This window comes from Enoplosus armatus, chromosome 21, assembly GCF_043641665.1.
Source record: "Enoplosus armatus isolate fEnoArm2 chromosome 21, fEnoArm2.hap1, whole genome shotgun sequence".
Lineage (NCBI taxonomy): Eukaryota > Metazoa > Chordata > Actinopteri > Centrarchiformes > Enoplosidae > Enoplosus > Enoplosus armatus.
The window spans coordinates 11,022,052-11,049,181 of record NC_092200.1 but is presented as its reverse complement, the minus strand read 5'-3'; the positions used below and the strand labels follow the sequence as shown (position 1 = coordinate 11,049,181).

General features: G+C 41.2%; 2 protein-coding genes across 2 annotated transcripts; one reads left to right on the top strand and one right to left on the bottom strand.

Moving 5' to 3' along the window:
* Window positions 1-1,245: 1,245 nt before the first annotated feature.
* Window positions 1,246-8,521, bottom strand: fbxo15 (F-box protein 15). Its single transcript, XM_070928459.1, has 9 exons — window positions 8,421-8,521; window positions 6,722-6,826; window positions 6,032-6,271; window positions 4,258-4,461; window positions 4,034-4,151; window positions 3,808-3,890; window positions 2,805-2,950; window positions 1,895-2,019; window positions 1,246-1,512 (listed from the first exon to the last, which is right to left on the bottom strand). Exons 1-9 carry the CDS (start codon window positions 8,519-8,521, stop codon window positions 1,246-1,248), a joined length of 1,389 nt encoding a protein of 462 aa, XP_070784560.1.
* Window positions 8,522-12,891: 4,370 nt separating this feature from the next.
* Window positions 12,892-14,244, top strand: cbln2b (cerebellin 2b precursor). Its single transcript, XM_070928263.1, has 3 exons — window positions 12,892-13,179; window positions 13,828-13,947; window positions 14,047-14,244. Exons 1-3 carry the CDS (start codon window positions 12,892-12,894, stop codon window positions 14,242-14,244), a joined length of 606 nt encoding a protein of 201 aa, XP_070784364.1.
* Window positions 14,245-27,130: the final 12,886 nt, after the last annotated feature.

Here is a 27,130-nt window from a genome sequence, read left to right as displayed (position 1 = left end):
CACATCATTCAGTCCACGTAATGGCCAATATCATGTCATCTGTCAGTGTATTAAGTGTCCAAGTCGGCAATGCCGTGTACTGCTGTATGGCTCTCATTCATATGGCCATTCAACAGCCATATGGCCATTCAACAATATGACATGAGATGAGGTTGAAGAGCACAAGGCCTGTAAAATGTTAACATAACAACAACACATGGATGTCCTTGTGATTCAGACAGTGTCTCTCTCCCCATCACAGTTTTTTTTGTCTCAATTCAATGAAGTGAAGCTTGTGACTAAAAAAAAAAACAATTCATCACACATACTGTTGCCCCTCTTTTCCCCTCTGGCTCATTTCCCCAAATGATTTTGGATCGAGTGCCAATGTGTTTGGAAAAATAAGCATCTTTTCAAGGTGATGATGACCCTCACAGAGAAAAGGAAGGGAAGCCTCTGAAATCCTATTACCCAGAGGCCTGCCTTATTTTATTGCCATCAGCAGCGCTGGCCCATCAGCAGCACGGCAACTGTTTCCAACAATTGCTCCCACGCTAATTCTATCGCTGTTGCCAGACGAGCCCAGGGTGTGGACATTAAACTCAATTTTCATCTGAAAGTGATTGCATAATGGCTGACAATGCAATTGAGGTAATGTGGCTGTTCAGGTATAAATGCCATGATAAGAGGAAACAAAACTTGTTTTGCAGGAATTATGCACAAGCAACAAAACGTTCATTCCATTTATACATGTAAAGCTTAACTTTCTTCCATTTTGTAAAAGCACAGTGGCAAAATTCCACAAGATTAAGAATAATTAAGAGTTAATTAAAGGGTAGATACAAGGAAATGGTAATTAAATGTTCCAAATAACATGTCTATCCCATCCTAGGTAAACCTAAACTGTAAAACGTAAGACATCTAAGACAAACAATTTATGGTATAAAATATAACAGGAGGAAATTTGAGTCATCATAAATTGTTGTATGATCCATTTAAAAATGTATTCATTTATTCAGCATTTAAAGACAAAATGATGTATCATTACTCTGGCAAACATTTTCTCCATATACAAAATGTCACTTAATAAATTTTATTTTTTTAATTTTAATTTTAAAAATATCAATTAAGTTATTAACCACTAAAAAAGTATTCTGGTTGCACACTCTATTCTCCCTATAAACAAGGTGTTGTAGATATGGTGATATAATAGAATATCATATATAGATATGATGTGTTGAATTAAAAACCAGAAACACTGCAGGTTCAGTAATCTCTACTGAAATGCTTGTTGACTTTGCAAACAGTCACATAGACAACTATGCCTATGAGGAAAAACTGCTTTTGTTCCTTCATCCAGACAAGTTTCATCTTCACCTGACCATCTGAGTCCTGATAGTGGATCAGGAAGTGCTCACCATCATAGTCATATGAGACTGGTGTCTTCTCCAGCGTCATGGAAACAGGAGAGCTGACACACCAGAAGGGTTTTTCGAATTCGTCCAGGAGAGTCAGACTCATGATGCAGCAGTTCTGGTAAAAAAAGTAGAGATATAAACGTGTCAAGACCTCTTTTATGCATGGACTATCATTGTTGTGATTTCAGTTGAGTACAATATGACAGCTTCTAGAAAACCGTTATCCAGGAGCACATCTATTGCACTAGAAGTCAAAACTGTCAGAATTCATGATAAAATGAGCGATTTCACTTTTCTCCTTAGCCCTTAGATAAGAGGGAGTGATTCTAAAATTAACTTCTTAATGGGTCTGTGAACATTACAGTAAAAATAGCACAATGTCTCCGTTTCCTTAGCACTTTTTATCACTTGTCAGCAACATACTTTGAGCATTTCTTTCTTTCTTTCTGTAACACATAGTGAAACAGTGTGCAAGTAGCCAGCAGCACATGTTGTACCTGCACTGCGCCGTGCAGGGCCTCACACCTCCAGGGCAAGGTGATGTTGCCTGACAGGGGTGTGTGCTGCGACAAGTCTGCCCTGCTAATGGCAGTGAGCTGGATTAGGCCGTCGCAGATCTGAGCTGGTCAAAGACAACAACAGTCTTTACAGTATGATAATTAGCATTTCAGTGTTAGGTCACTTGATTAGTTAACACTAAAAGCATCAAAGTACAATGTTTAGTCAGTTCACAAACATGGTATTCTGCAGGTTTCAGAAAATCGTATGAGACGCTTAAAAACGTTGTGATGTTACCTGGATTTAAATCTACAAGCAATATAATGATCTCTACATGGCTAATAAAGGTTATTTAAAAATGTTTTGTCAAGTGCTCATACTATGTGTGCAGTAAAATGCAGGGTGGCACACACTGGAGACTGTGCTAAATTTGCTAAAAAGGCAAGTGTGTAACAAATAATATAATAATAATATACTGGCCTGGTGTGTAGGCGGGCTGTGTCAGTATATAACAATGTAAAATGTACATATGTCACAGTTTTAAGGCAAACTATACAATAAAATCTTGTACAGTACATGCTCGAGTGCAAATATGCAAATGTGCATGGTGGTGCTGAGGATTCACAGAGGACAATGTGTTAGACAAGGCAGAGGACATAGATGTTTTTGAGTCTGTCTGTGTTGGACTTGTGGCTACAGAGGCATTACAGAAAAAAAGACACGAATAAGCAAACTGATTCTCGACATTTTATCATAACCTTGCTCTGTATTCCCATGCATGTGAATCACACCTACTTTAATTAGAAACACTAGAGGCTTTACATGACCCACACAGTACAGTAGACACCTCATATATTTTCAGCATCATTTAACAGTGTGACTTTGTGAATACGAGTACAAATAACTTACTTCTCCGGCAGAAGAGCTGGGAGAAGCTTCCGGACATGAACTTGCATACAGTGTCGTGGAGTGCAATATGTAGTTGGTAACCATGGAGACCGTAGTCAGGGTCTATGTCATCAAAAGGAGCTTTGAGTGTTGGCTCCATGTAGGGGCTGGAGGAAGAAAAAAGGAAAAAGGGTAAATGAGGATGCAATGAGTGAAGAGAACATTAAGAAAAGGATATTTCATTAAGAAGGTATTTCTTAGCTTTATTACTTCAGTGGACTGTAATCATAATGTGCTGTAACATTGTGCTCTCACGAGAAACCAGGAGAGGGGGCTATGTCCACGCTATGCTGAAGTGCAAGACTTCACAACAGGATGATCACTGAAGGCCCTCCAAGACCATACAGCAACTCCAGTACTAAATATCACATGACTTTGATTATTTTTTTAATTTCAGATGCATGGGAAAATAAAATTTGTGGTTCCCAACCTTTTTGGCTCGTGACCCTTTCAAAATAATGTCTATGTGTGACCCCTCATCACAGGTTACGGCCTGAGTATGCACAAGAGTTGTGAGCAGTTTAACCAAAGAGTGATTTTTTTCCTCTCAGGCTGCTTCACTTGCAGGAGGCCTAAGAAGTGACGGTATCCAGAATTTCACAAGAAAAACTGTTTTGTTTAACAGAAATTTGTTTAGCCCTATTTTTTTGGGAACCACTGATCTAGCCACTGGTTTTTAATCAATCAATTTAATTCAAAATAAACACTACAGAAGCACTACAGCAACACTACTAGCATGTATGCTAATGAGCGAATTCAACTGCTTGGAAGTAACACCTGCACTGTGTTGTGTCCTAGTTCTAATGTCACCTTGCTGTGCATCATCGATGGGTCACATCAGGGGCATCAAATGAATCCGTCAGTTTTATCGTATCCTTTGAATTTGAGCCCTAACCATCTGATGGTGCTGCACGTGATGAAAGCATGTGAATAAGATGCTGGTGCCTGTTCAAGTGCAGCCTACCAAGTAAAAGATCCCTGGATGCTTCTTTCCACCAGCCTGTGGAAGTGGAGAGTGAACATGACGAAGGCCACGGAGCACTGGTCCTGCGGAGAGGCATCACTTGAATTCCTCGTAAATTCTCCTGCTGCTAAATCACACATTTTAAGTAAAAAGTGCAGCTACAGTTTAAAACTACTAAAAACTAATGCATAATCAATAAGAAATGCCATAGCTGCCTGTGAATTACCCTCCAGACACCGATGATGATGCCAGGCTGTAGCAGCTTCAGTTCAACCAGTCTGTCCTGGCCAATGACCTGCGCGCTTTTAGTCTGAGTCTGCATGTCCAGCTTTGCCATGAGGGACCTGACAGAGCAAGCAAAGAAAAGAGAAGGTTTCACTGAGAGAAAAGAGGAAACAGAGACACAGAGATAGAGAGAGAGGGAGTGTGGATGGACGCCGGCTGTCTTACTTCTTTAGGCCGGGGTAGCTGAGGGCTATCCTCCTGATGCCGTGGAGATGAAGGCTGGAAATCTGCTGGTAGTTGGGCAAGCAGCCTCCTCCGCTCCAGCACAGAGTCACAGAAGTCTCGCAGAACCGGGACCAGCTCAGCTCATGTGTGACCTTGTGCCCCGACTTATCAGAGACCGTCAGCTCCCAGGTGACGTGCAAGTTTCTAGAATAAGACGACACAATTCAGGATTACAGCACTATGACATGACAGATATTTGGTGGTTTGCAATAAAAGCAAGTACAGTTGTTTATATGCAGTGGAGTACGGTGTGCAGAGAACGCTTAGCTGCTTAGCTTCATTAAAAGGCACCCTACTGTATAACACAGGAAATAGCCGTATGAAGACACCAGTGAATTGTAATTGCTGAACAAAAATCTAATGTTTATTTATTACATTTATTTTAAGTTAATAAAATGCAAATAATCAGGCAGTGTTGGGTAGAGCTGACTCTTGCTCTTTAAAATCAGGCAAACTATGAGTTTACCAGCTATCATGTTTCTTTAGACAGCAGTATGGAGTAGTATGACTCCAGTTAAGCTGTTCTTGCTAATGAAATGATATGCAACGAATGAAAAGAAACCGCAGCTGTTGTGATAAATCTCTTGATCCAATTCTGTCTAAACTGTGATTCAGGGCTGCCCCTGCCTGTGATGCAGGCGGTGTCTCGCTGAGGCACCATCCAATATCAATTAAGTGGAGGAACAAAGCTAAAAACTGGAGCAGCCCAGGAGGCCCCAGATGACCCAGGGGATTTCACTCTGCATTGTAAGTATGTGTGATGTCTTGTGAAATGATTATTACCAAGGTAAATCGCATGCTCCTCAGTGTCTCTAACAGACAAACCCCAATGGGGAATTGTCTGAGCTGGTGGGAGGAGGGAGGAAGGGTAAGGAGTGCGTGCATGTGTGTCGTGGATGAGGAGTTGGGGGGGCTATGTAATTTATTTCAACAATTCAGACAGCCTCTGCAAGGAACACAATTATTTCTACTTCCCCTCTGTACCACGGCGACTGCCACAGAACTCAAAATTGAGTGCTGCACAGCCTCTAATCAGAGGTTATAAAAACACAGCAGAAACCGCGGTGGAGGCAGCGAGGGAGCTTTCCCCTGCGTGCTGGCATCCCCCCCTGAGCAGGCATTGCGTTCAGACAGAGACCTCCTTCCTCACCTTTAATAACAAAGTGTCATTAAGTGGGATATGAAAAACAAAGCATGCTTTGTTTTTGATTGCCAGTGGCCTGAACTGTCCTCTTGTCTCTACCCTTGAACTTTCTTGACAGCGACGGCTGATCTCCAAAGTTTTACTGTTGGCTAACCGCAAGCAGTGTGCAGGGGTTCCCATGATACCTCGCAGAGCTGCCTCCAATTGGAAAGCTAGCTAGATATACCAAACAGATGGCAGATTACGGCATGGCTTACAAAGTATGATAAACACACCTCCTTTTAGCAAAAATAAGGAAAACCAGCGAAGTGTAAATTATAAAACCAATTGACAAAATGATTCCCTGAGAAATAATGAGACCTTTCCTCACCTCAGCAGCTAAGGGGTTCAAATGCTTGAAAATACAGGGTAAGCACTCGATTAGTGTAACTCACAAGCAACTCTTGTCAGGCTACTCAAGTGTCTGATAAGGGAAATCAAGTGCCCGGTACGTTACACAAATCATACACCTCAGGTGCTTCATCTAAGTGGTTTTCAAAAGCAGTTTTTTTCCCTGGCTCCGTCTCAAACCTGAGGACCCGCTCTGTTTGGCAGGGCAGCCCAGTGTGACAGCTGATGAGTCCGAGATGTCTTTTCCACTTGTTCACGTCACATGCGGCTCCAGTCCTGAAGTACAGCCTCTTCCAGTAGCCTGCAGTCTGATCCTGCACCTCCACTGTGGCCATCTTCAGCAGCAGCTCATCCATGCACTTAGGTTTCCGCTTTTTAATCTTGCCAAACTCTGCTATGTATATCTTGTTCCACAGAGCACTGCATTGACGGTATAGGAAGGTAAAGAAAGGTGAGAGATTTCTGTGAGTGAAAACGGCTGAAAGAAGTTCATAGACAAATGATTAAATTATATTGAATATCACACCACAACTCAACTTCTCACAGCTGGGGGGTGGGGGGTCTGTGACAGTGAATGGAATCAGAGGTTCTTCACTATTTTGTAAAATATTTTAGACCAAATGATTAATCAATTTACCAAGAAAATGGCCAATTGTATACAGTAAAAATAAATGTTAGCTGCAGCCCTATACTGCACTGGTCATTTTTTTTTCACTTGAAGTACAAACAACAAAACATTTCTGCAGTGGGGTATTCAGACATTCCCTGATTTGTAAACTGTCTTTACTTCCTGTTTGATTGGATTTCTAACATACTCATGTATTTAAAGTACTGTGTATGTTCCATTAACAAGAGCTGGCTGATACTTACTTATCACTGGCAAGCTGATAGAAGAGCTTATTGACGTGGCTGATGTTGCAAAGAGCGGAAGCATCCAGGTATGACAGAATCTTAATCAGGATCTCGGATGGCAGTCTATGGGAAAAAGGTAATTAGATATCACTACAAGGAAGTGACACCACCAGTGTTTTCATGCCACCTGTTGTTCCGCATGCAGTTCTTCAGAGGCATCACTGTATGAGAGAAATATGCTCTCAACAGGCTACTCTGCAATCTTATCATACACTTGAAATACAAAAATAAATGACATTTAGTAGACTTGGTATAAAACAAACGCAATATTAAGTTCAGGACTCACCATTTTGTAAAGCTTCACTTTTGTAAAACTTCTCATTTTCATTCAAAAGCAAAGATCTTATCAGCGTAAATCACAAAACAACAGAAGAGTGTGTTACACCTCCATTAATTAACACCCAGTAGATCCACCACATTTGCTCAGATAACATTGTGGTGTGAAGAAAAAGCTGCAGAGAGCGATGAATTAAAGCTTGAGGGAGATCCAAACAGTGAACAAGCAAGCAGAGCAAGAATCCCTCATCATGTAAACTCTCATGTCATCAATCTTAGATCTTTTATCTTTATTGGGTAAATATAAAATTGTTTTTTATCATTATTATACCTATCTGCATGGTTTAGTGTGCTAAAACACTCTTAGTTGCAGCATGTTAGCATACTAACTTTTGCTAATTAGCACTAAACACAAAGTACAGTTGAGACTGACAGGAAAAACCACAAATGTCAACCTCATGGTGGCGCTAGAGGAAAGGTCAGGGGATCACCAAAAATGTCAGCTTGCAAACTCAGAGATGCATGAAAGTCATTTAAATTCATCCTGTGGAAACCATGAAAGTCTGTACAAACTTTTATGGCACCATCCAATAGTTGCTGAGATATTTAGTCTGGACCAAAGTGGTGGACCAACCAAAAGACCAACATTGCCATCCTTAGAGCCATGCCACTTGCATAGCTAAAAATGTGTGTCAAAAGTGAGGATTTGCTGCTTTTCTCTTTGGTATCATTGTAAATTGAATAGCTTTTGGTTTAAAGTGCTGGCCAGACAAAACAAGCAATCCTTTGACATAGGGAAATCCAAACTATATATTTATAATAATGTGCCGAACATTTTTAGGGCACGTGAGTCAGATGTTTACATTGTTTTAGGCATATTCTTCCAGCAAACTATTTATAAGCCATTTATATAACTTTAACTTTTATTTGGGTCTTGAGACACAGGTTCTAAATAATAAAATTGAAAAATGTACTTTTATAGTGTGAATGGTAAAACAATAACCTTGCTACATATGAATATCTATGTGCTTTAATGGCATTACACCCTTGTTTGGCAGTTCACACATAAGGAATAACAGACACTTTGTGTAAGCATGTCGTGAGGAAAGCAACTGTATGCTGACGTTGCTGTATTTACTGCATTCAATGGGGAGCGAATCAGATTCCTTAATCTGAACATGTGGTGAGGTGTCTTCCACCTGTATTGATTTTTGCTGTGCTTTTATTGTGTTCTGGGGTTTTTTTTGGCTGCAAACACGGTCTATAAATCCTTTTACTTGCAAGGCAATAAAGCCTTGACTTGCCACAGTTTCTGAACACCGCCTGGCTGAAGCGCTGAATGCCACGCAGGTGAAAATATGGGCATGTTCTGATAGATTACCTTTCCATGAAGTTGTGAGCGGACGGTGGAGATGATTTGTCAGCTCTTTTGGACGTCCTCACTGCCCGCACTCTGGAAGAAACTGCTTTTGGAGCGGCCATTTGTTTCACTGGTCTTGACCCCTTTGAGACATATAAGAGACAAATTATATTTGCCAGGAAGTTAAGAGCCACGTTTGTTCGGCAGCGGAGTATAACGTTACCGTCACTGTGTAAACTCCAGAAGTTACGTTAGCTAAATAAATAGCGTTTGTTGTCCCTTTGTATGTAACTTATGTCAAATAATAACTGATAGCATTTCTAAACTGTCCGCGTCCAGTCGCCATGGTGACGTCCGGTCAAGTTCCTTCCACGTGCAGAAACAAATTTTCCGGTTGATATATTTGCCTTCAAAATAAAAGCGGTGAAACTGTTCATTTTGAATTATCGACTGTATATTTTAATATCTGTGCTTTTAATCAAAGTAAAAAAATGTTAATTTGGGCATAGTTTGCTCGATTGCCTTTCAATCGATTTGTGCAGGGTTGCTGTGGTTTGAAGGGCATTGTGGTCCTACCCCTGTGATTTAGTATTTCACCCTTCATAAAGCTGAAAAGACAAAAGACAGATTAAAAAGAAAATTGTCAAAATCAAAGCAACAGAGGCTGGGTTAAGCTGAGTTTCATTTTCTAGTATGTGTCAGTCTCCTAAAGCACTGAATCCTTAATTTTCCATGATGTAACTTGATTTGTCCTTATTAGACCCCCCCTGCCTTGTAAACACCCACACCTTTAAAACTAAAGTATTTCATGAATGTTTTTGGTTACTTTCCACCACTGACTATATATATATACACACACATAGGCTACATGTGCTTACACACACAATCACACTTCAGTAGACACTGTATGTCACTGTAGGCCATGAGTCACATAGGCCACAGTACATACACATGCATATAAAGTCACAACCTGTTTATCCGTTTTATCTACAGGATTTTTTGATTGTTTCATGCTGAATTTAAAAACTAACCAGGGACTGGGCCTGCAGATCAGCTCCAGTGAGATAAACACATTACATCTGCTGCATGTCTTTGTCCTATGTAACAGTGTTTACCTCTATTGCTCATAGAATGTTTGTCATTCTAGAGTAGTAATTGTCAAATGTCTAAAGATATTTCAGGTGTCAGGTGTACAATACATTCTGGTAGATAAATATAGAAAGAAATATTAATAGCAAAAATGAAATTTCAGTTTCACTTAAGGTTGGAATAACTTGTTGATATATATAGATATCCTATAAATATGGACACACACACACACACATATTGGATTGGCTTACTTTAATTGCCTGGAAACTTCAATTCAATTTCAATCCAATTCTATTTACATAACGCTCTCATGACACTTATACATACATACATATAGAGCAGGTCTAGAATGTTCTCTTTATAATGAAAACTTAACCCCAACCCTAACCCTAATTCAAGTTTTACCCCTAAAATGTTATGGTTTACCTTCTATAAACCTGCTTTTTTGTCCCCAAATGAAATAGAATAAACAGATTTTGGTCTCCACAATAGGATTGTATTCACTCACACACACAAGTAATACCAGTTATTGTAAGCTCCAGCAGGCACAGTACAGTCTGTCGTAACCTTTCTCTGGGTTAGCAAAATAACTCCTCATCAGGGTGTTAGCCCAGCACAAGCAGGGGGCAAGATTGATGTTATTAGTCTCCTCATACATGCTAAGATAGAGGACACATCTTACTGATGTAAGACAAGAGAGACATAACACAATCTCCCTCCCTTTCACTCAGAGGTTTCTTTCAGGGCTACGGTGAGACAGAGTTCTCAAATTAACTTGTTTGAGAGTCTGACCTCATTTCGGATATGAAGATACGGACTCATTTATGGCTGCACACAAACAGATGGACAGGCAGGCAGATGGACACACAGATATCTATTTTAAAGTGAGTATTTTAAACCGCTTCCAGCATATGGTGGTGTGAGCACACAGGGTGGACATCCTCTGATTTTTAAAATGTTTTATGCACAATATTTTTTAACAGAATTGAACAAACTGTGTTAGGTATGTGGACTCCATCTTTGTGACATCAAATGAGTCCCACAAATCAGATCTAAGTCATAAGGGGAATTTATGATTTGTGCAGAAAAACACAAAAGCAGCCAGACTGAGTCCTTTTCTTTGCAAAAGCAGATGGCTCGCTTTAAGACCCATCACATAATCGACCTCCCCATTCCTGGAAGCCAGTAGGCTCTGTTAGCTGTCAGGGAAAATAACCATAACACTGTTGTCAGTCTAGCCGATCAGCTTGCCTGATGGAAATGAAGTCCCTTTTAGGGCAACGGCAGCCCCTGGTATGGTAATGCCAAGTAGGCCACATCCCTTTCTCTTGCATGTCCCCCGTACTTGACATTTGATGTTTTTCTGTAGCTATGTGTCCTTCTGCAGGCCTGGGGTCAGTTGTGGCTCTTGGATACCTGATGTCACTCTTCCGCATGGTTTGTCAGTCAGCTCTGACAGTGCAATGTTTGTCAAATAGGGATGAGAAAGGGAAGGATCACCATGATTAAGTCTAAAATAATGTCTTCTCTATGTACTGAGAGTGGTGGATTATTATACAAGGACGTTGCATTTATGGAGGCAGCTGGTGGACATTTAAGCCACACATTCTGTATTTGTGTCAAGGCTTTTTAATGCGTATTCGTAGTGACATTCAGCACCTTTAAGTAAAAGATTTGGTTGTGTACTTTCCTCCAATCCATTTGCTTTCACGCATTCCAAATAATAAAAAAAAAAAGAGTACAGTTTTAATGTATTAAGTCGAAGGAAATGCAGACTTTTCCTCCCACTGTTTACTTGAACTGATGAAGTAGAAAAAGTCTATATAGCCTACAGTACCTTCCCCTGGTAATGTGAGTGCCATGCATAATGTAGCCAGTTAGCATATCTTAAGGAAAATGACAGCTCATTAAAGGTCTAACGTGAGGGTTCGCCACTTGTGAAGCCCACTCTCAGACTCTTCAGAGGTGTGGAGCACTGATATGGACCCACTACACGGCTCTTCAGAGGATGATGACATGTCAAGAATTGAAAAGAAAGGCAAAGGGTGGTACAGAGAGAGGTGCAGGTCATTCTCTGTGAAGTGGGCATGAAGTGTCACATGCTTTCAACTTGCTTATGGGGTGTTTGTTAAGTGTGATGTGCATGTGAAAGAATTTGCTGATATGCAAATACCCACACATCAATAAAACATGCAAGACAGACACCAAACAAGTTTGTTATTTTAATCACTTTCATGCTTTTGATTTTTCTCTCTACCTCTTGATAAGCAGATGCAGCACATTCTGCAGAAGTACAATCCGCCACTGGATGGCGCACGAGTATCTTTATTGGACTCATAAAACTGCTCGTTTTAAGTCTCAAATTAGTAACATATACATGCATGCTGAATGTACCATGCAACGGCAAGGTTATCCGCTGCAACCCCCTTCATTTCGGATTAATCAGTGAGAGACACGAGAAACCCACAGCATATAAATGACAGCCATTGAGAGCAAGTGATCTCTGCCGTCTCGAGGGGCCCCTGAGCTCACAACATTGAACCGATGAATATGTAAACAAACCCATTAGTCCACGCATGTGCTCTTAAATTGCGGGATACTTCTGAGGAGTCTTGTTGCAGTGGCTACACACAAAGAATGGGCGTGAGTTGTCCCTCGAAAGGGAGCCCAGAGACTCCTGCTTTTTTAGCACCAGCGATCTGAGCGCTCAGTTCACAGTCTGCGAGAGACAGAGAGAGCATACCAGCGGGATGGAGAGCGCAGGTAGGTCGTGATTTACCTTTTCTCAACAGGAACGCCTGCAAAGTGCTTGTTTTACCACACTTATCAATTAGAACGAGGGAAAAGATAACTGCAACATGTTTCCAATGGACATTATGAATTGTTACAAAGTGCTGCTGCGCACAGCTATAGGAAACACACATAGTTGGTCTGATCAGTAACTGACGAACAACATAGAAAATGTGAATTAATATCAACGCGATTTTTAGATTTTGGTATTTCCTGGCAGCCACTGCCCTTCATTTTACGCACTTTAGTCATTTTACGCACAGAGAACACACTGAAGTTTAATGACTAAACTATATAATGTTGTTTTCCACGGCTGTCTGACATGAAAACTCCCATTTTGTCTCTCAAATCGTCAGGATTTACAACAACAGTTCTCTGAATACTCTCCCAAAATCAACTAAGACGCACGGGAGGGAGGGGAGTCACAGCCGGAGAGAGTCTGAGTGCGTCTGTGTGTCAGAGGGTGTTTGAGAGAGTGAGGGAGCATCACAGATAGAGGAAGAGAGAGAGGGGAAGAGAGAAGGGAATAAGTCTGGACCAGGTGATCGAGTGCTAACAAACCTCCAAGGGGCTGCCGGGTTGTATCAGTGTGCACAGGATCAGCGATCCGACCATGGTGCCCGCGCGCTGCCCGGGACCCTGTGCCATGCTGGCTCTGACCCTCCTCTTGGGATGCGGCGTGGCTTTCTGCCTCGGCCAGAACGACACGGAGCCCATCGTGCTCGAAGGGAAGTGTCTCGTGGTGTGCGACTCGAACCCTTCTTCGGACGGAGCGGTCACCTCCTCGCTTGGCATATCGGTCCGCTCCGCTGGGGCAAAGGTGGCTTTTTCCGCCGTGCGTGGAACCAACCACGAACCGTCAGAGATGAGCAACACGTCTATGACCATCTACTTTGACCAGGTCAGATATCCACTGAATTTAGCACCAACACAGTCCAGCAGAAGTCGAATATTAATCACATATGGGCCATCTTAGCTCCAGTGCTCTCTGCGCCGTATTTGATCTATTTGCCGTGGGCGAGAACTTGTTTAAGGTCATGTTTCATTGATTTCCTATCACTACTCACGCTCTGTGTGATCTGAGCCCTGACTATCTCTAACCTAAAGAACACAATGCTGTACATCCTTTGAAAAGGGTTCATTTAATGCTGTGCGTAATTGGCGTGAGTTAGAGATGCGCTGCCAAAACGAATGATCATCCATGTAGGATCATTTATCACATATGCGCCTTAGGCCTCGGCCGCATTGACATGTGCATTGTGCTGCTTTTGGTCGGATGTTCCAATAAGTTTTCACGGCTGAGGTCTTTGGACAGCGGCCTGTTATAGCATCAAATTGGGAAGCATCCCAAACTGCGACTGAAGTGCAGCCAAAACATTTGGCATACCAGAACCAGAGTATGACTGATACGCCTCTCTGTACTCACTGTGCGTGACAGAGACAAACAATACATTACTACAAAACCAGCTGTTATGTTAAGTGAAGCATGCAGAGAGGGAAAAATAAATAAATAAAGCGCTGTCTCATTGTGCGCCCTTCTTGGTCACAGGTTTTAGTGAACATCGGCAACCATTTCGATCTCAAAGCAAGTGTTTTCCAGGCTCCAAGGAGGGGGATATATAGTTTCAGCTTTCACGTGGTGAAGGTCTACAACAGACAGACCATACAGGTGAGCAATCGTGAAATAGCTGATCTGCATTCAGCATTTAACAGATGGCAGAACTGAACGTGACACTAAAGTCCAAGCCTGTGTCCCCCTCTCCTGCAGGTGAACCTGATGCAGAATGATTATCCGGTTATATCAGCATTCGCCGGTGACCAGGATGTTACGAGAGAGGCGGCCAGCAACGGAGTACTGCTGATGGTTGAACGGGAGGACCGGGTCTATCTGAAGCTGGAGCGGGGCACCCTCATGGGCGGATGGAAATACTCCACCTTCTCAGGCTTTCTAGTCTTTCCTCTATAATCTAATCTGCGATGATCCACGTCGCACGGGACTCTGCTTAGGTCGAGGAACAAAGAAAAAAAAACAACCATGCCATTTATTTTTAACTTAAATAACTGTCAGCCAAGGAAGCCGACGAATATCTGTATACCTACACTCGTCCACTATCTAGTCAAATATGAACGTTTCCTTGGAGTTTCATATATTCAAATCCATCAGTCAACTTTAACGCAACCTGGATGATTAAACGTATTGATCGGCCAGTGGCGCGTGCTCGTCGGGTATGTGGATTTTTTCTTGCTTGGAAAACAAACTTTGCCAACAGACAAACGGGTGTACCTGGGCAAGGTGGACACGGGAGAAGACGATGAGTGGAAGAACTGATGTCCCAGACAGGCCGAGTGTGTTATGCTCTATTTTATGTTTGTATAGCCTTAAAGAATATATGGTTTCCGTCCAAGTGAAGTATATGGAATTATGGACAACCAGAGAAGAAGTGCTTTCACGCCCAAGGCATTTTTTTGCACGAGTGGAAGTTTTTACTTTATGTTTTTGTGCTGTCAATGGTGTTGCGTTTGGATGCTGAACATATTGAAAATAAGCCAAATGTAGGCCGCCGACGAGTTTATCAAAAAGAGAAAAAAGGCGACATATTTCAGCCACCGGAGACGACTTAGAGCCCTTTTATTAAAAGAAAAAAAAACAATTATATAATTTATAAAGTACATATTCACATTATTGTGTGTTCTACATTTCGGAATCTGCGTAGCTTTGACTGATTTAATGTCCAGTGACGTTGCTCACCAAATGTACATTGTGGAAATAATAGAAAAATCCCTATATGTCCCGCTTAATAAAAGATATTGTATTGTATAGGCTAAGCGCATCTATCACTTTTTATTCACATGACTTTGCATTTAAAAAGGGAACAAGGGGAAGAAAACATGTGTTTGATAGAGGTGAGAGTTTTGTAAAGGAGGTTAGAGAAGACCAAAAGGCCTCAGAGGACTCAGACAGCGGTGACTGGGACCAGCTCGCTTTAGTCGCTGTCCGAGGTGCTGGAATATACTGCTGGACCCATTCAGGAAGTCTCGCAGCAGCACTGCGAAAGAAACCACGTTTAAAGATAAGGGCAAAATATTTGTGAAAGAAATCAACTTTGAAATCATGTTTAAAACGTCGTTCTTGTTGTGGCTGATGTGCAAATGTTATATTACCGCCGGAACTGAAATAGTGAGCATCAGCACAACACGACTGTACACTGGTGCGTCTTTACGCAGCGCACGACGGACGGAAAGTACAGAGAAACGCTTTCTCCTACTGAGCAGAGACGAACCCCAAATTAAATAAACATACATTGTGATGGAGAGTCACGTATGTTTAAGGCTGATATGATAAAAAGAAGGCAAAAATCGTCTGTAGTGTAGGCCTAGTTTAACAAGCGCAAAGTTCCCCCGACCTGTGGTGTATGCTCGTATTTTATCACATAATTGGATGCCATCTTGTTTGAAAATCAACGTTTTTGACCCCCTAACCACACAAAACCCCAACATTCTCTCTCTCTCTCTCTCTGTCTCTCACACACACACACACACACACACACACACACGCAGTCACAGAATCCCACCGCCCCCTAAACTAAATTCAAGGCCACCTCTGAATGTGAACCAAAGCAAAGAAATGACTGAATGTGCAAAAACCATTTCATGAATGATTTAAAAAATGCTGTCCTGAAATCAGACTTTACAGCACTCAGTTGAAGAGAAATGTTGATTGATTGATAATATATTCAACAAAACTATTTGAATATTTGAACTTGGCTACAGGTCTTTAAAGACTAACAAATGCCAAATGTAAAAACAAATATTAGGGACACTTGTTGGTATTATGTTGCACAGTGATGAGGTGAATCCAGGTGAAAGGCTTCATCCTTTATTGATTTCCCTTGTTAAATCTGTGCCAGTCGCAGATGAGTTGGGGGCACTTGAGATGTGGACTGAGCAAAAGCAGCAGCACGGCTGCAACTCAATATCAGAAAGGTGAACCCACTGCTTTGATTACGAAAGTCGCAAGTTGTCTTTAATTTTGCAGGTCAACATAGCGTAATTGAGCTCTCTGATGTGAGACTACCGGGGCAAACTGTGTTAACTCAGGCTTTGGTTTAGTTTGGAAAAGGTAATTTTGCTTCGACCTTTTTAGTGCTGTGGGGGCGAGCACTGTTGTGTTACAAACTTTGCTGTGTTAACTCTGGGGATACAATCCGGGACACAATAGAGACACACCTCTAAACTTCCTGTATGGCTTTGGTGTGCTTGCAAATGTCCTTAGCAGATATCTGAAACAGATACATCTGTAGGAGGAGATTTGGGAGGAAAAAACAAAGAATAGTCACATGTGAATACAAAGCATAGCTTCGTTTTACTTTGTGCAATGAGAAGAGAGGATACACTGCACGAATTGTGAAGTTTGGTTTGAAAACTATGTATTGCCTTCCTCAATCAAGCGTACAACGGCTGAAGATTTTAGGGTGTAAGGCTTCAAAAAACATGTCATTTATTTGTTTTTCAGACTTTTTTTATTTTTATTAATAAGGTTCTTGAGTGACTCGATGAAGGCCCTCTGATTGGTTGAACATCTTGAAGTCAAAACAGAAAATCATTCTGTAGAGAAAATGTCCATTTAGAACAAAGGCAGTATTTCTGATAATCCTTGTTGAAACACATTCGATCATTGTGCTGTGTCAAACACATGTTATAGACCCACATAGTGGGTCGTTCCTCTGGGTTAAGAACAACAGCTGCTTGGCCCGGACAACATTTGCATTTTGATGGCTTGCTTCTTCTACGCGTTTTTTAAATACATACCTTCATATTGTGGACAACAAAACACAACAGCTGAGAACAAAGAGAAAGACCTGCTGATAGCCTGCTGATGCCAGCATTAGGACTGCACAAAGCAGCAGAAACTGCCAGCAAATCAGAGTGATTTGGAGAGCGTATTAAATTGGTCTATAAAGTGCTAATTGTGCCCGTACTGGAATGAAAAGTCTGTTTCCAAATGATCCCCTTAGATAATTAAGATAGCCGTCAAACATGCACTCAGTGCACGGAGCAGATGAGGAGTGGAAACAAAAACACCTTTTTGGTTGTTGCACATCAATAAAGAATAAATAAAGAATATAACTTCCATTGGTGCGATTATTTGAGTGCAAGACGAAAGATATTTGTTGAAATCCTTCTGTTTAATCTTTTTGCACCTACTAGGCACATTTCATCCAAATTGTTATATAAAACATACCATAATGCTTCCATTTTACTCAGCCTATCTGGCATTTTTTGTTTGTAGCAGTAAATATAGACTCACCCACATTTTCAGTTATGTTGGAGTATTAAAGTTGAATTTGTCAACCTAAAAGTACAACACGTCTTCAAATAGTGGGTCCATTTTTTATGGAAGCACAGATGGCATTTTACTGTGCTTTGCAGGCAGCATGCAGATAATTGCAAAACTTATAGATGCCATTAAAAAGCCCCAAACTCATATGGCCTTGCTTTTTAGAGCATTATTTGTTCTTCTTGGTCTCTTTAAAGATGCGGTCCTCGTGATACACAAACTCTGAGAATTGGTCCTATAAAATGTAAGACTTTAGGACACAGCACATGCAGTGAGCTCATAGGCTGGCTGTGCCAGGGGCCCCTTGCAGCGAGACGGTGCAGCAACGCTCTATGCATTGGAATCTAAATTATGTAACAGACTCATCAGATGGGTGTCATCTTAGGTTCCAGACTCTCATAGAGAATGTCAGTTATTCATTAAGGAGGTTGTTTTAGTGTGTAAACACCCACGCAGGATCAAACATGGATGCACATTCACACTTACAACCATTATGTACATACATGCGTGCACACACACACACAGTGTAATTCCTGCTCATTCAGCCTTGAACAATGTGGCTCATATTTTGCAAACATCTAAACATGTCTTCAATCCGCTGTAGAAAAACAACATTAAAACCATTTTAGCAATAAGAATTAAAGTTGTCTGGCGTTGATTTGAAAGATGTCCTCTGAAGATCAAGACTGCTTTGACATTCATTTCAGCTCCTCTTGTGGTCTCTAAACATCTAAACATTTAATTACGTCGCCTTTGCATAACTTCAGAGGGTGATTTGTTCAATTTTATCAAGGATGATAGCTGGCAGGTAAAGTGTCATCTTTTCGCAGCTTTTTTTTTTTACACATTGACAAGAAAAATTAATTTAGCATTTGTGCAAACGAGATGAATGCCACCCTCCTCCTGCTCCCCGCATAAAAAACAAAACAAAAAACACTTCACTTTATTTATTTCGTTAGTTCTGGTGAATGACAATGTCCTTTATTGGAAAGAGAAAGTAAACATTTTACATTGCTCTTGCTTGATGTTGAAATAGTTATTCATAATCTTGCTTATTGTGGCACAAGCCAACGTACATGTGTAAAAGATTGCTGCTCTTCATCCAGCCATTTAACTTCACACTAATTCTTTTTCTTCCCCGTCATTTGTCAAAAATGCTATTTAGCCTCAGATTCAGTGCTAAATTTAAGTGTGACATGATCACTGATTTCAGTTTTTAATATTTTAGTAGTATAAATAAATTGGGCTTTCACCTTGAAACATGTGTTCACTTGTTTGAAGGGTTCAGCCTTCACAGATTCTAGTAAGAGCACACACTGAGGATAAACGTGACCTCAACTACATACATTTCTCTTCTGCTACAGTGGGAAGCTGTCTTCTTCAGACCCAACATTTACTTTTCCGCTCAGAGACCTGGAGGTCAAGAACACATGTTGATACTGTTGGCGCACTGTGAGACCTTAAGAAATTGTTTCCTGACCCAACTTGGAGCCCATCGCAAAAGTTTAAGATCAGAGGAGCTGAGCTTGCTTCCTCTCAGAGCCACATGAAGCAACATAATGAAAAGCTGAGGTGTGTGGTGTGTACAAAACCTCAACAATTATCAAGCAATTATCTCTAAATGAACTTAATCTTAATTATCTCTCTTAGCCGGCTGGTCAGTTAGACTAATGAAGCCACATTGGATGCGATGTGTGTTTGGATATTTCCTGAATTTCTATACCTCTTTCTCCTGTTCTCTTCCATTGGAAGTCAGTGTGGGGAATGTACACTGTATCTTTCTCAAGACACACACTGCCAAAGGAGAGAGACCCTAACAAGATTTTCAACCTTTCCTTTTGATTGCAGATGAGCTAAATACATTGGTATGCATGAGAGGAAAAAAACCCTCAGAAAAGGTGTCTTTTGCCATAGACTCATCTTCTCCCAGTCCTAGTCCCTGTTATGGCTGAAATTGCCTTATGTGTGATTGTGAGTGTGAATAAGCCTTTCACAGCATTATTTTTATTCAAGCTGTTCCCGGGCAAACCTACAGGCAGTTCCTTTTGGGTCTGAGATGACGCTTAGGGGCCCACTCAATCTAATATCCAATGCGGCTTCGAGTTAAAAGGAAATGCATGCTGAATGTCAGGATTTATCGCCACTTTTAATGGCCCAGACCTCTTTATGTCATTTTTAAAACCTCTTTCCACAGGTTTCCATCCAAATGAGCCCTGCTAATTTCACGGGCCATGGTAATGGCAGCATTTTGTCGGCAAAGCATAATCGGCGCAAGACATAAAACCACCTGTGACCTCCTCTACTGGGGAGTAAAAAAGACTTGAGCACTTTTGCACATTGGAATATTTTTATACTTAATTAAGAGACTATATCAGATTACATACAAAGGTCATATATATCCTTTGAGTCATATTTCACCCTTGGCTTTGGTGCTACAGTTAAGGTTCTGCAGTGACCTAGCTAATTTGCACTTGAATAGGAAGACACTGATGCAAACGGAGAATACACTGAGAGGATAACATGTGGCAGTGGCTTGTTAATAATGCATTTGTTTGCCAAACAAATAAATAGACGCATAACACAGACAAACATCAGTCACAGAACCGCCTCTGTGAACAGGCCCATCCCTGAAGAAAAGGGGGGGGAGAGGAGAAAGACAGAGAAAGTCTGTTTATTCCTTCTGCCACAGCCTGCAATATCCATACTGCTGAAACACGCAATTCCCCAAAGAAAATACAACCTCGTCCAAGCCCACCCCTCGGCAGCCCCCCTCCATCACACAGACAGTAGGCAACACGGAGCGAGGCAACCCAGGCTCATATGAACAACTCCTTGATGTGATGGTTCCAATACATCATCTGTCTACACATTAGATTCAGGCACAGCAAGCCTGAGAGAAGGCATCCTGGACCCAGCATCTAACCAGTTTAACTACATTCATTAGAATGGGGAAAAACTGTGCCTCAGCACAACTAGCTGGGGCGGATGAGAAAAACACACACTGAGAGCTGTTGATACTTTGGATCAGCAGGGACACACACAGAGAAACACACACACTTGTGTGGCATGTGCAAAGTGACAAACATGCACATCTACATACATACACTACAACAGCAGCAGCCGCACGAGCAGCAAGGAGACTATTTTTAAAGGTGTAGGTGTGGATTCTGGTTATGGTAATTTTATAGATCATTTAGAGGGGATATGACACTGGGTTTAATAAGGTTACATTTCTTGCACCTGTAACTGGAAATAGACTATCACCAACCACACACACATACAAAAGTCATCCCCTTTTAATATGACACAAGGTGCAGTGATAATAAGCATCTAGAGGCAAAGGAAAACATGCGGCAAATATTGATTGTATCTCTGCATATAGAGATGAGAGTGGGCTCGTTCCAACATGAGAACCAGAATTAGTTGATATGAGAATTTTTCACAACATAGTTAAACAATGGAAATAGCATAAATGTATGCAAAGAGGAACATTATTATTCATATCAGAAGCCAGATTTAGGTCAGTCTATCAGTCTGTCAAAGGGAACTTCCTCACCTTAAAATGAGGGATGCTCGGTACAGGATGCACCCAGCGTAGTGTATATTGGTGTAACACGAATCTATGGGTGTTGAATACAAGAGATGTCAAAAGTTTGCCCAACAGGAACAAAGGCTGTGTCCCATATCCATAGTACATACAACCTTTGATCACATACTGATCGTCATGGTACTGTTAAAGCAATTAGTTTATAAAAATGTCAACATATTTTACCCTTTTATACAAAATTTTACATACAAAATGTTGGTTGTCAATCAAACTGTGGGTTTGGAGTGTCACTGCCAATTAAACGTCATAACTAGACATCAAAATATTTATCCTAAGATTGAATTCTTATTTAATTCTTATGCAGTAGCAACACACTCATGCTGTCTGCTTTGAGTATACTTCATTTTGTCACTACTAGAAATCTGCTTTGAATCAGTATGTAGCATGGGCTTGGGACACAGTGATTGTTTCAGTGAGACTGATGTTTACTGATAAATATTTTATTTTTAAAGCTAAATTAAGCTAGCCTAGAAGATATGGAACTTTTTCAATAGGGGCTGTACATATGAAGCATGTTGACTAGCCGACTGACATGATACTGAAAGTCAGCTAGCCTACTGGAGCATAAAATGTAACGCATGGAATAATGTTGTTATCCCGTTTACTTCAGGGCCATAGTGAGTTTAACTGCAGCTGCAGCTGGTGCTACTACACTCTGTTGTGGTTAGGACTCTCTCTGCACCATTAAACAAATTGTCACATATATAATCTCCTTTTTGCACACTCATTATACTATGGTATCTAAATTAATCGAAAAATTAGAGATTAAGGTAAATATTTTAGACAGGGACATTAAATTGACTGGCCTTTTAAATTAGAAACAAATTCAAATATTTGTTGGAAAAACAGTTTTCATTGTTGCTTATTTATGGTTTAAGAAAGCAGTGGAGTTTTATTTCTTCCCATAAAAACAATTTTTATGATCATTTACAATGAACCAAATGCTGCCTGAATATTTGAATATCTGACGGTAAATTAGCGAATGCTTGGAGAAGGAGGGGGAGATTAAGCATTGCATCCTAAACCTTACCATCAATGGCACAGATATGTTTTATGTTATATGTGTAATTCAATCAGAGTCTAGAATATAAAGTTCTTATGAGGAGAGATGACAACTGATTGGTCTACACTGACTGGTCAGGTCAGCACTGGTGACAAAACTACGCAGGCTGCAGTCTAGCTAGCTGTCCGCTAGTAATGAATTACAGGCCCACACTGTCTCTCATCATTCACTGTAACACACCTATACCGAGCATATAGTATAATGTGACCCGGTGCCGAAACAAGATGTCCTCACACACACACAGCATCTTACCATGTGGACAACCTCAGGCATCATTATTTCTGTCTTTAATAGGCTGTTGTCCTGGACCCTTGGATGATGCTGCCTTTTAATAATGATACCAGCTCATGACGTTCACCATACACTGCCTCTACCTGCTTGTTTTTGGACACATTGACAGTCACACCTACGTGTGGTATTTTAGACAATAAGACAAGTTATGAAACATCAGGGACTTTCTACAAAACTTTACAGATATGGCAGCCGAACCTGGAAATTGAATCGTGTCCTGGAACTCATTAAAATATACAAGTGTTTTTGTCATGCAGAGTGTACATTTATGGGCAGATTTTAGGTCCTGACCCATAGTACCAGCTTCATAGTACTGTACACTTTACTCAGAGGTGTTGTAAGAGGCAGGAGAAATAGGAGGGAGCCCCTGTATATCTCCATAAAATGTTTTACAGGGAAAATATCCATTTCAAGAGGGTAAGTGTCATATCTTTTCATGGGACTTGGAATTCATGTCATTATTCTTCGCCTATACACCTTTTAAGAATTCCAATATTGACAAATTGCCTTTTGCTGCAAGTCAGATCGATGCCTCCGTGGACGAGGGAAACAAAAGCCTGAGCGTGTCAAGCTCGTCTCATCATAAACATATGGGTGGAGAGTCTTGGTGGAAGGATTGAATTGAGCCAGTGTTCATCAGAGTTTCTCCACAGCCTCAGGCATCACAGAGGACCTTGAGAAATGCTACAGGCATGTTTAAGGGCAAAAAAAATAATAATTTCAGTAGGCTGGAGGATTAAGGTTGGTCTGCGAGCAGTGAGGATGGAGTCAAAATTTTTTTAAATCACATGATTCATGGAGTTCATTTATTTATTTACCTCCAAATCCATGTGATATTTACAGTTACAGTGAATGAACAATTGGATTTAAAGAGTTAGATGAGAAGATCAATACCACTCTAATGCCTGTATGCTAAATATGAAGCTGCAGCCAGCAGCCGGTTAGCATAGCTTAGCAGGGGGAAACAATTAGCCTGACTCTGTCCAAAGGTAAAATCTTCTTAGCATCACCACTAAAGCTCACTAAAAAACACCTTGTTTATTTAGTCCATACAAAGACCAAAGTGTAAAAGTGACAATTTGCCGTTGAAAAACTTGACAGACGATTTCTATATAGTCTGGTACATTACCCCCAGTAAAATGACGAATGGATTGAACAAACAATGATATAAAGGGTTAATTTGTGAGCTTTTGAGGTTTTGGATGGTTGATTTCTTTTTACCTTTTGACAGAGACTAATCGTTTCCCCCTTTTTCCATTTCTTATGCTAAGCCATCTACATATTTACCGTACAAACAGGAGAGTGGTATCGATCTTCTCATCTAACTCTCAGCATGAACTATTCCTTTAATTCATAAACTTTCAGGGTTTAAACCTCAGTGGTGAACTTTCTGTGTACAATATACACGTTGTATATGTGTCTCAATTAAAAAAAAACACCTTTTCTTGTAGTTTGAACACACAAAACATCTAATGCATTCCTCCCTTTGCCTATGAATGGGCTTGTGTGTTTACTCTGTGTACTCTATGGCTGACAGAAAGAGCCTCTTGTTGGAGGCTCGAGCGTGCGTTGGCTCAGATAACATGTTTAAAGGATGCGTTAGAGCCAACCCACTTTGGGGAGAACCTTGTGTGGGATCAATGCCGGCATGCTGATGAGGTTTGCTCAGGTGTTGCCAGAGGCACCATGATAATGGTCAGAGCATGCAGAATCATTCCAGGAGCACTGAGGGTTCAGGAAGAATTAATGAAACACACACCAAACCACACACGTTCACACAGTACACAGGCTCATCATTGGCAACGCAGTGACATCATACTCAAAGGTGAGAGGTCGGAGCCACTTTCCCCGTCCAGGAAATTAAACGCAGCCATCACGACTGACCCCGAGACTGCAACTCCAGAGAGCTGAATCCTCCACACAAACACAAAGATGCTCTCTACAAAATGCACAGTTCCACGCTGAAATGTCATCATTCCGGATACTTTCATATTCAGGATACTGAATAAAAAGTTAATTCAGAATTATTTAAAACCATTTAGAATTACATGACAGCGGAGGAACAGAGTGCTTATGAAATCCATTTTGTTCTGATGCTAGTGTCTGGTTTGTGTTGAGATTTGCCCAATCAGAGTCCCTCCCCATCCACTCTGCCCCAGTTCTCGAATAGTCCCCATCTGGTTTGACAATCTGTTTTGATGGAAATCAGTTGTTTTTTTCCCCCCTCCTCTCTCATCTCCACTCTCTGCTCTTGCGGTTTTTACTTGAAGTTTCCCTGCGATCATGGCTCAGACGCTTCAGATGAAACTTGGGCATGATCACAGCCTCTCCTGCGTTGCCACCAGTGCCTCACAGTGCTCGCCCACCCCGTGGGAATAAGGCCTTGTACAATAGGATCTCTTAAATTTCACCTAAAATAGGGCTGGGAGATTATTGGGATGGAAATGTAAGTGTTAGGTCTTCGTGCCACTGTAAAAAGAGGCTTTTTAACCATCTGTTAATTTTTAAAATCTTGATTTTTTTTTTTTTTACAGGCTGTTTCATCTTATTCATCACAAGATCATTAGTCAGGCTAATGGTCTTGTAAGATGGTCTTTATAGGAGCTGGATGATGTGTTCTGTTTTATTTCCTTTCATCTACTTTTCTCTGAAATACAGACGGACTACCTTGTTCTCTTGAATAGTTAAATGATTGACAAGCGCCTGAAAAAGAAGAGCAATTTAAATCCTCTCTTATTTGATGAACTGAACCATGAATACTAAATATAACAGCTACTCACTGTTACACTGAATTATCCAATTCTGTTGACTTTAGTCTGGATTTACTAAATGAGCATTGAAGGAATATGAGGTTAGAAAACACAAGTTAATGCACCAAAAACAGCGTTAAATTTTGGCTTGCAGGAAAGTTTTATCAGCTCTGCATACCTTTGGATGTCAGTGTTGAAAGAGTAAACACAGTTAAGAGAGTCAGCAAGAAAACAAGAGAGGGGAGTCGACTCCCCCTCAACGCCCCTCCCTCACCTATCTCTATGGAATAACTGTGACTACCATCACAAACTCTGTCTCTGTCAACAACTGCCAATGCATCTTCAGACGGTAAATCGTGATCAACGTGAAGAGACTCTACCCAGGCAGAGAGGCGAGGTAGCAGAAGAAACAGCCTCTTTTTTTTCTCTCTCTCTTTGCAGAAGCATTGTGAATATTCTTTTGTGTCCTGCTTTCCTACTCCTGCCTTTTATATTGCAAAGTTTTGGAGTGTTTTTAAATGCAAAGGTGGTGTGCTTTTTCTACTCCCCAAGTGCATTCCCATCCCAAAACACTTTCTGTATCTGTGTCTCACCCCCCCCCCCCCCATCTCTCTCTCTTTCACCCTACACTTCTTGATTTTCTATCTCCCACAGGTTCACCAGATGATACCACTGCCTCTGCGTTCTTTTCTCCCCCCCCCCCCCAATGTCTGCACGTATAATTTCTTGGGTCTGACTTTACTTCAAAGAGGTTTTAAGGCAAGTGGTTCTACCTTTCCTGACTTTCATGTGAATGTGCATGAGGAGGAAGCAGCCAGCTGCTCAGGCTGAGCTTTTGTACACTGAAACAGCGAAATGAGCCTTGCAATCTACAGATGCTGAACCCCACACATATACAGGACATGAGCGCAAAGACAATCACAAACCTCTCCAGTAGCATATTTCAGGCATTCTTTGCCACTGCTTTTACAAATATATATAACTAAAGAAAAAAGAGCCTTCTTTTTGTCACTTCTAGCCTCCTTTAAGCCTTGTGTGCTGACAAACAGAGGGACGGGGGGTGATAACACACCACACATGAACCTCGAAACATGTCCCTACATCAAAAGATCCGCCTGTTCTGTTCTGTGTTGAACCCCTTAGATTCTTAGAACACAGTAAAACTGTTCAGTTTTACTGTTCGGTGGGCAGAAAGGCATAAAAAGAGCGCTTGATCCATGTTCAGCAGTGTGGGCTGTATTTAATCCTTGCCACAGACTATACAAGAATCCTGTTATATTCACACAGTCTTCAAAATAGCAGGATTTCTAGGGTGGTGCTTCAACCCGTCCCACCCCCTTTCTTCCCCCCTCCATATCCTCCTTCATGGGCTGTCCCAGGTGCTCCTGTATTTATGTGATTTAATTTTTTTTTTTTTTTTTAAGTGCCGGAGAAGAAAGGGAGTCCTTGTGGCCACTCCCCACACCCTCAGGCTGCTCTTCTTTTATCTCCGATTGTACTTCCTTTGCTCCACAATGTGTGTGATGCTATTCTTTACTTCTCCGCTGTATAGGCTGTTTCTGTTCAACTAACAACAGTCCCCTGGTGAATCAAATCAAGAGATTATAAGAACATTCAAAAACAGACCAAATTGGCTTCCAGGAGAGCTTAAATCAATCTAGACTGAAAATTGCAGAGAAAGAAGCCTTTGGGATATTTGGAGGAAAGGAGGAAGATCTAGACAGGGAGGGTGGTGGAGGTGGAGATGGAGGTGGAGGGGTGGGATGAGAGTAAACCAAGGCTGTTTTGGGTAATACGAGCGTG

Coding starts and splice junctions, on each gene's coding strand:
- fbxo15 (XM_070928459.1), bottom strand. CDS start 8,521: ATGGCCGCTCCAAAAGCAGTTTCTTCCAGAGTGCGGGCAGTGAGGACG. Junction 6,272..6,721: donor TATCAGCTTGCCAGTGATAA/GTAAGTATCAGC, acceptor CCGTCAATGCAG/TGCTCTGTGGAACAAGATAT. Junction 1,513..1,894: donor CCCTGCACGGCGCAGTGCAG/GTACAACATGTG, acceptor TTTTTTTACCAG/AACTGCTGCATCATGAGTCT.
- cbln2b (XM_070928263.1), top strand. CDS start 12,892: ATGGTGCCCGCGCGCTGCCCGGGACCCTGTGCCATGCTGGCTCTGACC. Junction 13,180..13,827: donor TGACCATCTACTTTGACCAG/GTCAGATATCCA, acceptor TCTTGGTCACAG/GTTTTAGTGAACATCGGCAA. Junction 13,948..14,046: donor ACAACAGACAGACCATACAG/GTGAGCAATCGT, acceptor CCTCTCCTGCAG/GTGAACCTGATGCAGAATGA.